This window comes from Schistocerca americana, chromosome 3 (assembly GCF_021461395.2).
Source record: "Schistocerca americana isolate TAMUIC-IGC-003095 chromosome 3, iqSchAmer2.1, whole genome shotgun sequence".
In the NCBI taxonomy this organism is placed as follows: domain Eukaryota; kingdom Metazoa; phylum Arthropoda; class Insecta; order Orthoptera; family Acrididae; genus Schistocerca; species Schistocerca americana.
In genome coordinates, this window is record NC_060121.1 from 628,799,043 (window position 1) to 628,813,764 (window position 14,722).

Here is a 14,722-nt window from a genome sequence, read left to right on the forward strand (position 1 = left end):
GGGGACTGCATCGGATGATATTCACCAGATGCACCATCTGGATTCTCCTCCCAGACACCAGTTTCTCACAATTCCACAGGTGGGAACTAGCACTACAACACGTCCTTGGTTCTTACCATCCATCTGGCCTTAATTTACGTTAACTCAGGCATGATGTTTAAGCAGTAATACCTGTCTGCATTTTACCCTGTCTTCCACCTTTAAGCCCTCACATTTTCAAATCTCGTCCGATGCAGTCCCCAACAATCCGTCTTTCCTTCTCATCCCGTATGTTAAGTTCCATGATGTATAATAATGGTCTCAAATGTTCTGTTATCCTCTTGTGGTGAGGATATATTCCAACTTAGAAGGGTGTGTGAGGATACTTTTGGAAATCAACTAGAGCAAATCAAGAAAAAGAGAAAGTGTGATAGAAAGTGAAACAATTCTAAGCAAAAGTGAATTGTTTATGTTAATATTAGTGTGTTAAGTATGTTAACACTTAAAAGAACGCCAACATATGAAAGAAGAGGAGATCTTGCCAGTGGTGAATTGAAAAGAAGGAAGCACAAAGAAAAATGAGGAAAAGAAACAGATGAGGAGCAAGATGCACATTTACCTTAACAACAGAAGAGAATGAATAAAGAGAGAGGAAACTTAACAGTTGAAAACAAAATGGAAGTAGAGACACATAGCAGGCAGACGGAGAAACTGCTGAAGAAACCATATAACAAAATTAATTAAGCAGTGTTGCAGTCAGTGAAGTCTGTGAAAGACAATAGCGTGACATTTGTGAAAAACAATTAAAAAGTAGATATTACTGTTTGGCAGGTGAAACATTCCTTTATGATACTGTTAAGACTACAACACACACAAACTTGTCACTGGCACAACAGATCATGTGTGTCAGTTCTGCACTGCCAAGAAATTCAATATAGAATGCACTGCATGAATAGAAAAATTTGATTAGCATCATTGGAAGTGCCTCCACCAGAATAATTACATTACATGACTAGATAAACTCCAGAATCAAAGCATTTTCCACAAAATATTTCAGTTTACAATGCTCACTTTCAAATGACATCATTTGGTGATACTTCAGTGAGCAGTGAATGAAATCAATTCAAGCCTGTGTTTTCCATTAAAAGGCAAGTTTATTATTGAGTGGGATCGTTGCTACTTTTATCAAACATTGTCGATTGAATGAACCTCAGACTCTCAAGTCAATAAATTTGCCGCTGTAATGATGACAGTCTGCGGAAACACATCTTTCTCACAATGCACTTCAATATCCATTAATTTTTGTAAGAGGAGGAATGATTTCTATTTCAATTCGAAAAAAGTAATCCAAAATACAAGTGTAGGAATGAACAGAAAAGTAACATTGATGGAATTTTACGTGTATCGCATAATGATCAGAGACGACAAGGGATACAATCACATACCCTATTTCCATCATTTATTTTGTGTTATAACATGTCAATTCTATGGAATAACATGTTCCATTTCTAACCCATTAGGCTGTCGAAAGATGTTCATGAAAACCTGAAATGATGTTTAGGCAGCTGCTAAGTGTGGAACATCCCACTGTGCCTGCTCTGGTTTGCCATATGTACAGATTTGGCATAAAATGTGTCACCTCAGAACATTGACAAAGTGCGACAGTGAGTGAGTGTCTCCACTTGATTAGGAGGCCTGCCTATGCTTTGGCGTCACAGTCTTGCGGTGCCTTGGAAGTCGCAGAGCAAAGGGTGCAGACAACAATGTCAACACAAGAACAGTTGAAGGTTATAGACGAGAACTGTCATTCTGTAATGTCAAATGAATACACCATACGTGTTATGATCTACTGTGAGCTACAAATTATGAGCCATTATTTATCACCCACAACTATAAACAAAATTGTACAGTGGAAAAATGCTATAATAATTCAGAAGAGTTATTGTAAAAGTGACTGTCATTTTAGTACCTTGAATATCACCTCACTCTCATCACCTGTCCACTGCAGAAGGTGAAAAAGTGACAGCACTGTATAGCCGGTCCACTACAGCAAGTAACTTCAGACCACAAGATACTTGTAAGGAAAAGGTGGCACCCATATCAGCAGGGAAACGGATCGTGCTTGTAGTAGAAAATACCGAAAACCATGTGTAACACTTCAATTTCAACAGTTTTTAGCTGATACATACACAAAAGCAGAGAGAGAACAAATGATATTCATGCAACAGAACCAAAAGAAACTGTGTGCATATGAGTATATTATTTTCAGAGATAGACTCACAAGTGGCAGCAACATTGCCAACATTGGAATACTAAAGATTTTGTCATAAACTTATATAGGAAGCCCATATGAAATGCAAACGCAAACATTTTAAAAAAGCTTAGAAACAAGCCTGGGACAATTGATGGAAATAAAGGGGAGACAAATTGTTGTTGTTGTTGTTGTGGTCTTCAGTCCTGAGACTGGTTTGATGCAGCTCTCCATGCTACTCTATCCTGTGCAAGCTTCTTCATCTCCCAGTACCTACTGCAACCTACATCCTTCTGAATCTGCTTAGTGTATTGATCTCTTGGTCTCCCTCTACGATTTTTACCCTCCACGCTGCCCTCCAATGCTAAATTTGTGATCCCTTGATGCCTCAAAACATGTCCTACCAACCGATCCCTTCTTCTAGCCAAGTTGTGCCACAAACTTCTCTTCTCCCCAATCCTATTCAATACCTCCTCATTAGTTACGTGATCTACCCACCTTATCTTCAGCATTCTTCTGTAGCACCACATTTCGAAAGCTTCTATTCTCTTCTTGTCCAAACTGGTTATCGTCCATGTTTCACTTCCACACATGGCTATGCTCCATACAAATACTTTCAGAAACGACTTCCTGACACTTAAATCTATACTCGATGTTAACAAATTTCTCTTCTTCAGAAACGATTTCCTTGCCATTGCCAGTCTACATTTTATATCCTCTCTACTTCGACCATCATCAGTTATTTTACTCCCTAAATAGCAAAACTCCTTTACTACTTTGAGTGTCTCATTTCCTAATCTAATCCCCTCAGCATCACCCGATTTAATTTGATTACATTTCATTATCATCGTTTTGCTTTTGTTGTTGTTCATCTTATATCCTTCTTTCAAGACACTGTCCATTCCGTTCAACTGCTCTTCCAAGTCCTTTGCTGTCTCTGACAGAATTACAATGTCATCGGCGAACCTCAAAGTTTTTATTTCTTCTCCATGGGTTTTAATACCTACTCCGAATTTTTCTTTTGTTTCCTTTACTGCTTGCTCAATATACAGATTGAATAACATTTGGGAGAGACTACAACCCTGTCTCACTCCTTTCCCAACCACTGCTTCCCTTTCATGCCCCTCGACTCTTATAATTGCCTTCTGGTTTCTGTACAAATTGTAAACAGCCTTTCGCTCCCTGTATTTTACCCCTGCCACCTTCAGAATTTGAAAGAGAGTATTCCAGTTAACGTTGTCAAAAGCTTTCTCTAAGTCTACAAATGCTAGAAACGTAGGTTTGCCTTTTCTTAATCTTTCTTCTAAGATAAGTTGTAAGGTTAGTATTGCCTCTCGTGTTCCAACATTCCTACGGAATCCAAACTGATCTTCCCCGAGGTCCGCTTCTACCAGTTTTTCCATTCGTCTGTAAAGAATTCGTGTTAGTATTTTGCAGCTGTGGCTTATTAAACTGATAGTTCGGTAATTTTCACATCTGTCAACACCTGCTTTCTTTGGGATTGGAATTATTATATTCTTCTTGAAGTCTGTGGGTATTTCGCCTGTCTCATACATCTTGCTCACCAGATGGTAGAGTTTTGTCGTGACTGGCTCTCCCAAGGCCATCAGTTGTTCTAATGGAATGTTGTCTACTCCCGGGGCCTTGTTTCGACTCAGGTCTTTCAGTGCTCTGTCAAACTCTTCACGCAGTATCGTATCTCCCATTTCATCTTCATCTACATCCTCTTCCATTTCCATAATATTGTCCTCAAGTACATCGCCCTTGTATAAACCCTCTATATACTCCTTCCACCTTTCTGCCTTCCCTTCTTTGCTTAGAACTGGGTTGCCATCTGATCTCTTGATATTCATACAAGTGGTTCTCTTCTCTCCAAAGGTCTCTTTAATTTTCCTGTAGGCAGTATCTATCTTACCCCTAGTGAGACAAGCCTCTACATCTTTACATTTGTCCTCTAGCCATCCCTGCTTAGCCATTTTGCACTTCCTGTCAATCTCATTTTTGAGATGTTTGTATTCCTTTTTGCCTGCTTCATTTACTGCATTTTTATATTTTCTCCTTTCATCAATTAAATTCAATATTTCTTCTGTTACCCAAGGATTTCTATTAGCCCTCTTCTTTTTACCTACTTCATCCTCTGCTGCCTTCACTACTTCATCCCTCAGAGCTACCCATTCTTCTTCTACTGTATTTCTTTCCCCCATTCCTGTCAATTGTTCCCTTATGCTCTCCCTGAAACACTCTACAACCTCTCGTTCTTTCAGTTTATCCAGGTCCCATCTCCTTAAATTCCCGCCTTTTTGCAGTTTCTTCAGTTTCAATCTGCAGTTCATAACCAATAGATTGTGGTCAGAATCCACATCTGCCCCTGGAAATGTCTTACAATTTAAAACCTGGTTCCTAAATCTCTGTCTTACCATTATGTAATCTATCTGATACCTTGTAGTATCTCCAGGATTCTTCCAGGTATACAACCTTCTTTCATGATTCTTGAACCAAGTGTTAGCTATGATTAAGTTATGCTCTGTGCAAAATTCTACAAGGCGGCTTCCTCTTTCATTTCTTCCCCCCAATCCATATTCACCTACTATGTTTCCTTCTCTCCCTTTTCCTACTGACGAATTCCAGTCACCCATGACTATTAAATTTTCGTCTCCCTTCATTACCTGAATAATTTCTTTTATCTCGTCATACATTTCATCAATTTCTTCATCATCTGCAGAGCTAGTTGGCATATAAACTTGTACTACTGTAGTAGGCATGGGCTTTGTGTCTATCTTGGCCACAATAATGCGTTCACTATGCTGTTTGTAGTAGCTAACCCGCACTCCTATTTTTTTATTCATTATTAAACCTACTCCTGCATTACCCCTATTTGATTTTGTATTTATAACCCTGTAATCACCTGACCAAAAGTCTTGCTCCTCCTGCCACCGAACTTCACTAATTCCCACTATATCTAACTTTAACCTATCCATTTCCCTTTTTAAATTTTCTAACCTACCTGCCCGATTAAGGGATCTGACATTCCACGCTCCGATCCTTAGAATGCCAGTTTTCTTTCTCCTGATAACGACGTCCTCTTGAGTAGTCCCCGCCCGGAGATCCGAATGGGGGACTATTTTACCCAAGAGGACGCCATCATCATTTAATCATACAGTAAAGCTGCATGTCCTCGGGAAAAATTGTATTAACAAAATTTAACAGAAACAGAACTTTACCACATTGTCAAACCTTCCACAATGTCCATGATATTCATGCAACAGAACCAAAAGAAACTGTGTGCATACGAGTATAAACTTTCAGAGATAGTACGACATACATTCTACAGACTCTCCATTACCAGTGACAGTAGGAAAATGGCTTTTCATATTTTTGTTAAAATTACACTTTCATTGTGGCATAATGAAACAGTGATTGTACAGATTCAAAACTGGCATGTATCCACTATAACACCTTCAGACAGCTTACCACAACAGAAAATGAAATTCTTACTGTCTAAGCCACCAATGCTTTCTAAAAATGTATTGATTCCCAGACATAAGCTTTTCGCTCTCACAGAACTCTTCTTATATTTGAACTCAAAATATGTTCAAGAATTCTGCAGCATATCACTGTTAAGGATATTGGTCTGTAATTTTGTGGGTCCATTCTTCTACCCTTCTTATATACCTGTGTTTTTTTTTTTTTTGTTGCTTCAAGTGTGTCAAAGAGCACACTACTAAAGCTGTATTCAAATGTTATGGGGTTGTTTTTTTATACCCAGATATATTTCTATATTTAGAGCAAGTTGCCTTTCCACACACTAGCTAGAAATATTTTCTAAGTCATATTGTATCCTACAACACTCACTCAACCACAACAGCTTCCTGTACACCAAAAGGTTATCAGCAAACAGCAACATACTTCTGCTCAGCCCATCCGTCAGATCACTGATGTACATAGAGAATAACAGTGGTCCTATCACACTTCCCTGGTGCACTTCAGACAATACCCTTGTCTCTGATGAACACTCATTCAGTTGCACACTTTCTGGAGTTGCTACTGCTGTTAAATGTTAACATACTGAAATCTCACAAATTCATCATGCTGTGGCAACTAGCTACCCCAAAAGCTTTCCAAAGTCACACTTAACATCTAACACTATTGCCAAATAGGTACCCCTTGACAGATTAAAAATACCTCTGAATGCTAGTTGGAATATGATATGTCAAACTAAACTCAAATCCACAATTTCAATAATAACTAAGCAGCAGTTTTATGTTTTTCAAACATAAAAAGTTATTCATATTAATGACAGTTAATTCACTAAATTAAAACTATTTCACCTCCCCTTCAGCTACACAAAATTAAAATGCTTTCTGCATCACATTACCTGGATTATAATGATGAGATTCAACAACAGCTCGAACACCTGACGCAAGTTGCAAAACAGCACCCAAGCTTGAAACTGATGAGACACAACCTTCAACAACCATACCAGGTTTTAGATGTGCTAGTGGCTCATTCTTCTCACTCAGATGGTGTAATATTCGCTGCTTGTCATGCAAATAGCTAGCCAATAACAGCACACCATCCTTAAAAGTAGACAAAACATAATTAACTGCTGCACAATTACGTCCACAATGATAGTAAGGCAATCAGCTGAATCATGAGACAATAATACAAGAAAGGACAAGCATGCAAAGTTAAAAATTAATATTTTGACATCTGTTGCAGACACTATCCTCAGCAATGCAATTTTTCTGAAGAATGAAATGCCTGCCCTACTTATAATAATATTCTCAATTTATCTTTTTCTTCTTGCTTTTGTACTGGTGTAGTGCTGTTTTTTCTTGCCCACATCTGTCTCTGTTTGTGATATATAACAAACTTCAACAGTTATAAGGACATAAAGAGATTCTTTACAACCGTCAAAGTTTGTTGGTAAATGTTATTCTTACAGGTGTTTATTTTTAGTCGAGGAGTGTAGGTAAGATATTTTCTTGTGACACAGATAAGTGTCACTGTACAAGGGCCACTAAAGATGTCACAATCTTTTACTAACACAGCAAATGCAATTGCAGTGTTTGTGACATCACTGGTATTGATGAATACTATTAGTGAACTTATGAATTTCAAATTTTGGCACTTTTTACCAAATTTTCAAAAAGTTATACAAAATGTGTCAGTAGTCATATTTCAGCTGAATGAAGAAATCTAGGCAGTTATAAAGCATAGCACACAGAGAGCACAATATTACTTTAAATGAGATAGTTGTTTGAAAACAGCTTTTTTCACATGAATTAATGATTGTGTGCAGGATGTCTGATAAGTCTCTCCCTATTTTTTAAAAGTTTTAATTTATTTATTTACGAACCAATTTTCTTAGAACTACTTTTGTTGAATCAGCACTCCTCGGTGTTGGCTTCAACACCATTTTTCTTTTGTTTCAGTTGGAAAATACCGCCTCTGTTGAGTTTGGAAGAACGGGCCAAAATGGCAGCTCGTTATGAGGTCTGGAGATCTGTGGTGCGAGTACGAAGTTGGTGGAGCACTGAATGAGGGAGCCATGCAATGCTAGATGCAAAAACAGTTAAAAATTACCATTCCAAATTACTAACAACATGGAGTGTTGCTGATGCAATAAGATCAGAAAGATCAACTTCAGGGACACCAGAGTTCGTGAAATGTTCACAAGGAGCCCTAAGAATCTCCTGAAAGTGGTCTTTCACGTTATGTAGTTGCAATGGTTCTTAAGAAGGATATCACTTTTACACTGTGGAAGCCATATTATGTGCAGCAATTGTTTCCTGATGACTGTGACAGAAGAATGGAATTTGGAGAAAAATTCTTGTGTTGGAATGATGATTGGCCTGAATTTTTTGAGAACATTCTGTGGACCAATGAGGCAGTTTTCCACATTGGAGTATTAGTAAACAGACATAACTGCCATTATTGGGCAGATAAAAACCGATCTGAATGTGTTGAAAAAGGACAGGGGTGTCCGAAGGTAACAGTGTGGTGTGATAAGTTACACAAAGCTGTTGTTCTGTTCTTTCTAAGGAACACAATGAATGGCAAAAGATACCTGGAAATGTTGCAAGATCGTGTCTGGCCAGTAATTTCACAATGGAACAACTCACAGCTTCACTTCACGCAGGATGGAACACCTGCACATTTTGCAAATGATGTCTGCGAATGGCTGCATGATCATTTCCCATGTCATTGGATTGGCAGACGTGGTACACATGAATGACCTACCCACAGCCCTGATTTAATGCCTTACAATGTTTTTTCGCTGGTTGTGGGCTGAGGAGGATTTATACAAGATAAACCACAGAACTAAGATGAATTGGAAGTAGTAATATCTAATGTGTTAGCCAATGGTCCACTTAACATGTTACGAGCAGCAGTATCGTACATACCAGGTCATTTCAAAAAATTTTTAGAGAATGCTAGACTTTATGTGGGGGTGAAAAATGATGTTAAACAAAACCCCAAGAAGTCTTTTTTCTAACAAAAGTAATCCTAAGAAAATTGGTTCATGAATAAAGAAATTATAACGGTTTAAAAATAAGGAGTGAGTTATCAAACATCCTGTTTAAATATTTGATGGCTACATAATTTCAATAATTTCTTTTCTATTTCAATATGAATCCTGCTTCAAGACAACTTTATTCACAAATTGAGTAAAACATTCAATGCAACTGTCTTCTACTCCAGTTAATGCCCCCCCCCTTTACACACACACACACACACACACACACACACACACACACACACGGTAATCAACAAGGTATTTCACTATCAGGGATACTGGATCAGACTTACCATGCCCCATGCCTTAACTTCCCACTATCCTCTGCACTGTACCCGTGGTCTAGGGGTCGCGTCTTTGATTCATAATCAAAATGTCTTCGGTCCCGGGTTCGATCCCCGCCACTGCCTAAATTTTGATAAATAATTAGCATTGGCAGCCGAAGACTTCCGGCATAAGAAGTCAGCCTCATTCTGCCAACGGCCTTGTCAAAGAGGGCGGAGGAGCGGATAGAGGTGTTCAGGGCACTCTCTTGTCCTAGGGGTGGGAAACTGCCCCTAAAGGCAGAAGAATCAGCAATGATCAACGACATGAGGATGCAGAAGGCAATGGAAACCACTGCATTAAAGACACGTAATGTGTATCCACAGGACACGTGGCCTCTAATTGAAGAAGTGTCATGATGATCTCTCCATAGGCAAAAGATTCCGGAATAGTCCCCCATTCGGATCTCCGGGAGGGGACTGCCAAGGGGGAGGTTACCATGAGAAAAAGACTGAATAATCTACGAAAGGATAATGTTCTACGAATGAGATTTTCACTCTGCAGCGGAGTGTGCGCTGATATGAAACTTCCTGGCAGATTAAAACTGTGTGCCCGACCGAGACTCGAACTCGGGACCTTTGCCTTTCGCGGGCAAGTGCTCTACCATCTGAGCTACCGAAGCACGACTCACGCCCGGTACTCACAGCTTTACTTCTGCCAGTATCTCGTCTCCTACCTTCCAAACTTTACAGAAGCTCTCCTGCGAACCTTGCAGAACTAGCACTCCTGAAAGAAAGGATATAGCGGAGACATGGCTTAGCCACAGCCTGGGGGATGTTTCCAGAATGAGATTTTCACTCTGCAGCGGAGTGTGCACTGATATGAAACTTCCTGGCAGATTAAAACTGTGTGCCCGACCGAGACTCGAACTCGGGACCTTTGCCTTTCGCGGGCAAGTGCTCTACCAACTGAGCTACCGAAGCACGACTCACGCCCGGTACTCACAGCTTTACTTCTGCCAGTATCTCGTCTCCTGCCTTCCAAACTTTACATAAGCTCTCCTGCGAACCTTGCAGAACTAGCACTCCTGGAAGAAAGGATATAGCGGAGACATGGCTTAGCCACAGCCTGGGGAATGTTTCCAGAATGAGATTTTCACTCTGCAGTGGAGTGTGCGCTGATATGAAACTTCCTGGCAGATTAAAACTGTGGCAGAGCACTTGCCCGCAAAAGGCAAAGGTCCCAAGTTCGAGTCTCGGTCGGGCACACAGTTTTAATCTGCCAGGAAGTTTCAATGTTCTACGAGTCGGGGCGTGGAATGTCAGAAGCTTGAACGTGGTAGGGAAACTAGAAAATCTGAAAAGGGAAACGCAAAAGCTCAATCTAGCTATAGTAGGGGTCAGTGAAGTGAAGTGGAAGGAAGACAAGGATTTCCGGTCAGATGAGTATCGGGTAATATCAACAGCAGCAGAAAATGGTGCAACAGGTGTAGGATTCGTTATGAATAGGAAGGTAGGGCAGAGGGTGTGTTACTGTGAACAGTTCAGTGACCGGGTTGTTCTAATCAGAATCGACAGCAGACCAACACCGACAACGATAGTTCAGGTACACATGCCGACGTCGCAAGCTGAAGATGAACAGATAGAGAAAATGTGTGAGGATATTGAAAGGGTGATGCAGTATGTAAAGGGGGACGAAAATCTAATAGTCATGGGCTACTGGAATGCAGTTGTAGGGGAAGGAGTAGAAGAAAAGGTTACAGGATAATATGGGCGTGGGACAAGGAATGAAAGAGGAGAAAGACTAATTGAGTTCTGTAACAAGTTCCAGCTAGTAATAGTGAATACCCTGTTCAAGAATCACAAGAGGAGGAGGTATACTTGGAAAAGGCCAGGAGATACGGGAAGATTTCAATTAGATTACATCATGGTCAGACAGAGATTCCGAAATCAGATACTGGATTGTAAGGCGTACCCCGGAGCAGATATAGACTCAGACCACAATATAGTAGTGATGAAGAGTAGGCTGAAGTTCAAGACATTAGTCAGGAAGAATCAATACGCAAAGAAGTGGGATACGGAAGTACTAAGGAATGATGAGATACGTTTGAAGTTCTCTAATGCTATAGATACAGCAATAAGGAATAGTGCAGTAAGCAGTACAGTTGAAGAGGAATGGACATCTCTAAAAAGGGCCATCACAGAAGTTGGGAAGGAAAACATAGGTACAAAGAAGGTAGCTGCGAAGAAACCATGGGCAACAGAAGAAATACTTCAGTTGATTGATGAAAGGGGGAAGTACAAACATGTTCCGGGAAAATCAGGAATACAGAAATACAAGTCGCTAAGGAATGAAATAAATAGGAAGTGCAGGGAAGCTAAGACGAAATGGCTGCATGAAAAATGTGAAGACATCAAAAAAGATATGATTGTTGGAAGGACAGACTCAGCATACAGGAAAGTCAAAACAACCTTTGGTGACATTAAAAGCAACGGTGGTAACATTAAGAGTGCAACGGGAATTCCGCTGTTAAATGCAGAGGAGAGAGCATATAGGTGGAAAGAATACATTGAAAGCCTCTATGAGGGTGAAGATTTGTCTGATGTGATAGAAGAAGAAACAGGAGTCGATTTAGAAGAGATAGGGGATCCAGTATTAGAATCGGAATTTAAAAGAGCTTTGGAGGACTTACAGTCAAATAAGGCAGAAGGGATAGATAACATTCCATCAGAATTTCTAAAATCATTGGGGGAAGTGGCAACAAAACGACTATTCACGTTGGTGTGTAGAATATATGAGTGTGGCGATATACCATCTGACTTTCGGAAAAGCATCATCCACACAATTCCGAAGACAGCAAGAGCTGACAAGTGCGAGAATTATCGCACAATCAGCTTAACAGCTCTTGCATCGATGCTGCTTACAAAAATAATATACAGAAGAATGGAAAAGAAAATTGAGAATGCACTAGGTGACGATCAGTTTGGCTTTAGGAAAAGTAAAGAGACAAGAGAGGCAATTCTGACGTTACGGCTAATAATGGAAGCAAGGCTAAAGAAAAATCAAGACACTTTCATAGGATTTGTCGACCTGGAAAAAGCGTTCGACAATATAAAATGGTGCAAGCTGTTCGAGATTCTGAAAAAAGTAGGGGTAAGCTATAGGGAGAGACAGGTCATATACAATATGTACAACAACCAAGAGGGAATAATAAGAGTGGACAATCAAGAACGAAGTGCTCGTATTAAGAAGGGTGTAAGACAAGGCTGTAGCCTTTCGCCCCAACTCTTCAATCTGTACATTGAGGAAGCAATGATGGAAATAAAAGAAAGGTTCAGGAGTGGAATTAAAATACAAGGTGAAAGGATATTAATGATACGATTCACTGATGACATTGCTATCCTGAGTGAAAGTGAAGAAGAATTAAGTGATCTGCTGAACGGAATGAACAGTCTAATGAGTACACAGTATGGTTTGAGAATAAATCGGAGAAAGACGAAGGTAATGAGAAGTAGTAGAAATGAGAACAGCGAGAAACTTAACATCAGGATTGATGGTCACGAAGTCAATGAAGTTAAGGAATTCTGCTACCTAGGCAGTAAAATAACCAATGACGGACGGACCAAGGAGGACATCAAAAGCAGACTCGCTATGGCAAAAAAGGCATTTCTGGCCAAGAGAAGTCTACTCATATCAAATACCGACCTTAATTTGAGGAAGAAATTTCTGAGGATGTACGTCTGGAGTACAGCATTGTATGGTAGTGAAACAGGGACTGTGGGAAAACCGGAACAGAAGAGAATCGAAGCATTTGAGATGTGGTGCTATAGGCGAATGTTTAAAATTAGGTGGACTGATAAGGTAAGGAATGAGGAGGTTCTACGCAGAATTGGAGAGGAAAGGAATATGTGGAAAACACTGATAAGGGGAAGGGACAGGATGATAGGACATCTGCTAAGACATGAGGGAATGACTTCCATGGTACTAGAGGGAGCTGTAGAGGGCAAAAACTGTAGAGGAAGACAGAGATTGGAATACGTCAAGCAAATAATTGAGGACGTAGGTTGCAAGTGCTACTCTGAGATGAAGAGGTTAGCACAGGAAAGGAATTTGTGGCGGGCAGCATCAAACCAGTCAGTAGACTGATGACCTAAAAAAAAAAATCCTCTGCACAGTCCCTTCTGCCTCTGTCCTACCTGCTTTTCCCAGTCCACTCCTTAATGTCTTTCGTACAACATCCAATTCCCATTGCCTGCAGCCAGAACAAATTAACCAGTACCAAACCTATGTCGTATGAGCATACTACCTCACCCTTCCAGCCATCAGCCACCCCTCCCCAAACCACCTCCATACACACTGCCCCTCCTTTCTCCACTTGCCCACTCCAGTGATACAATCCTCTATCCCAGTCAAGTTGCAGTGTCAGCAAATTCTAGTTAATGGGGACAATGTAACCTTGATTTGTTTGTTTATTGTGTGTGTTTGGGGGAGGAGGGGGCGCTTCGGCTCTTTAACGCTGAAGCAGCATTCGTACAAAGGCTAGAAATGTTCTCTGTCTTGTTTAAGTGTGTGTTGATGACAACAGTTCAGCTATACAATGGGTTGTTACCTTTACTCCCTACATTATTTATGACTAACCATTTTCATATTTAAATTAGACATGTCTTCTTTTATTCAGTTTTGCATTTAGTGGCATTGTAATGTGCTGCAGTCATTTCCACCCAGCTATATGGCTGCGAAACCTGGATGTTATATTGCTGTGATCTGAGGAAACTAGAACACTTCAACCAACAGAAGCTAAGATATATCACGAACCTGAAATGGAATGACTTCATATCCAACACGGCTGTTCTTGAGAAAGCAAAAATGTATAGCATGGAAGCTCTTATCATTGGGCATCAACTCAGATGGGTCGGACATGTCCAGCGGATGAAAAATGACAGACTTCTACGCCAAATGCTGTAGAGCGAAGTGAGCACAGGTAAAAGGCCACTACGTGCCCCTCTCAAACGTTATAAGGATCAGTACAAGAAAAATCTGAAAAACTTGAACATGGATCCGAGTAACTGGTCCATAATAGCAGAAGACTGAAGTCGCTGGCACTCAGTTACCTCAAATGCTCTTCAAAACTTTGAGCTGGAACGTCGAAGAATGGAGAATGATAAACGCCGGAGACGTAAACTCCTCCAGGCTCAGCCACGTCCTCCACCTTCCATCAGCTGTAATGTCTGTGGCCGCCTGTTCCATGCTAGGATTGGATTGCTAAGCCATCAACGACACTTCCATGCCTGAACCGTGACAAACGAAATCTCGGGAGAGAAATGAAAACTCGGATACGAGTATCAGCCACCGCCAACGACAATGTGCTTATTTCATCTTTGATCATTTTGCATGCTATTGATGTTAATAGTTCGTACAAATTGAATAATACGTAATGCTACATATAACAATAAAGAAAACAGTTAAGTCCTTTAGATTTGCATACAAACATACAAGGATTATAAACTAAAATTTTAGATCTTGCTTTGCATAATCAAAAAATTCTTCTATGGTTTTCTTTTATGTAGACTAGACAGTTAATCAAAATAATGATGGAACTGTCACGACACCCAGTTTCTTGAACGGCAGCCTACATGATACATGTTTTTGAGAATACTCACTATGCATCTGATAGCCTCTTTCTGCCATGTAAAAGCTCTTTCTACTCC

General features: G+C 40.2%; 1 protein-coding gene across 1 annotated transcript in view; it reads right to left on the reverse strand.

Moving 5' to 3' along the window:
* Window positions 1-14,722, reverse strand: part of LOC124605377 (protein RRP5 homolog) — a 180,339-nt gene that overhangs the window by 59,924 nt on the left and 105,693 nt on the right. The window contains exon 14 of the mRNA XM_047137012.1: window positions 6,606-6,807. Coding sequence (XP_046992968.1) covers window positions 6,606-6,807 — 202 coding nt within the window. The remainder of the gene's footprint in view (window positions 1-6,605; window positions 6,808-14,722) is intronic.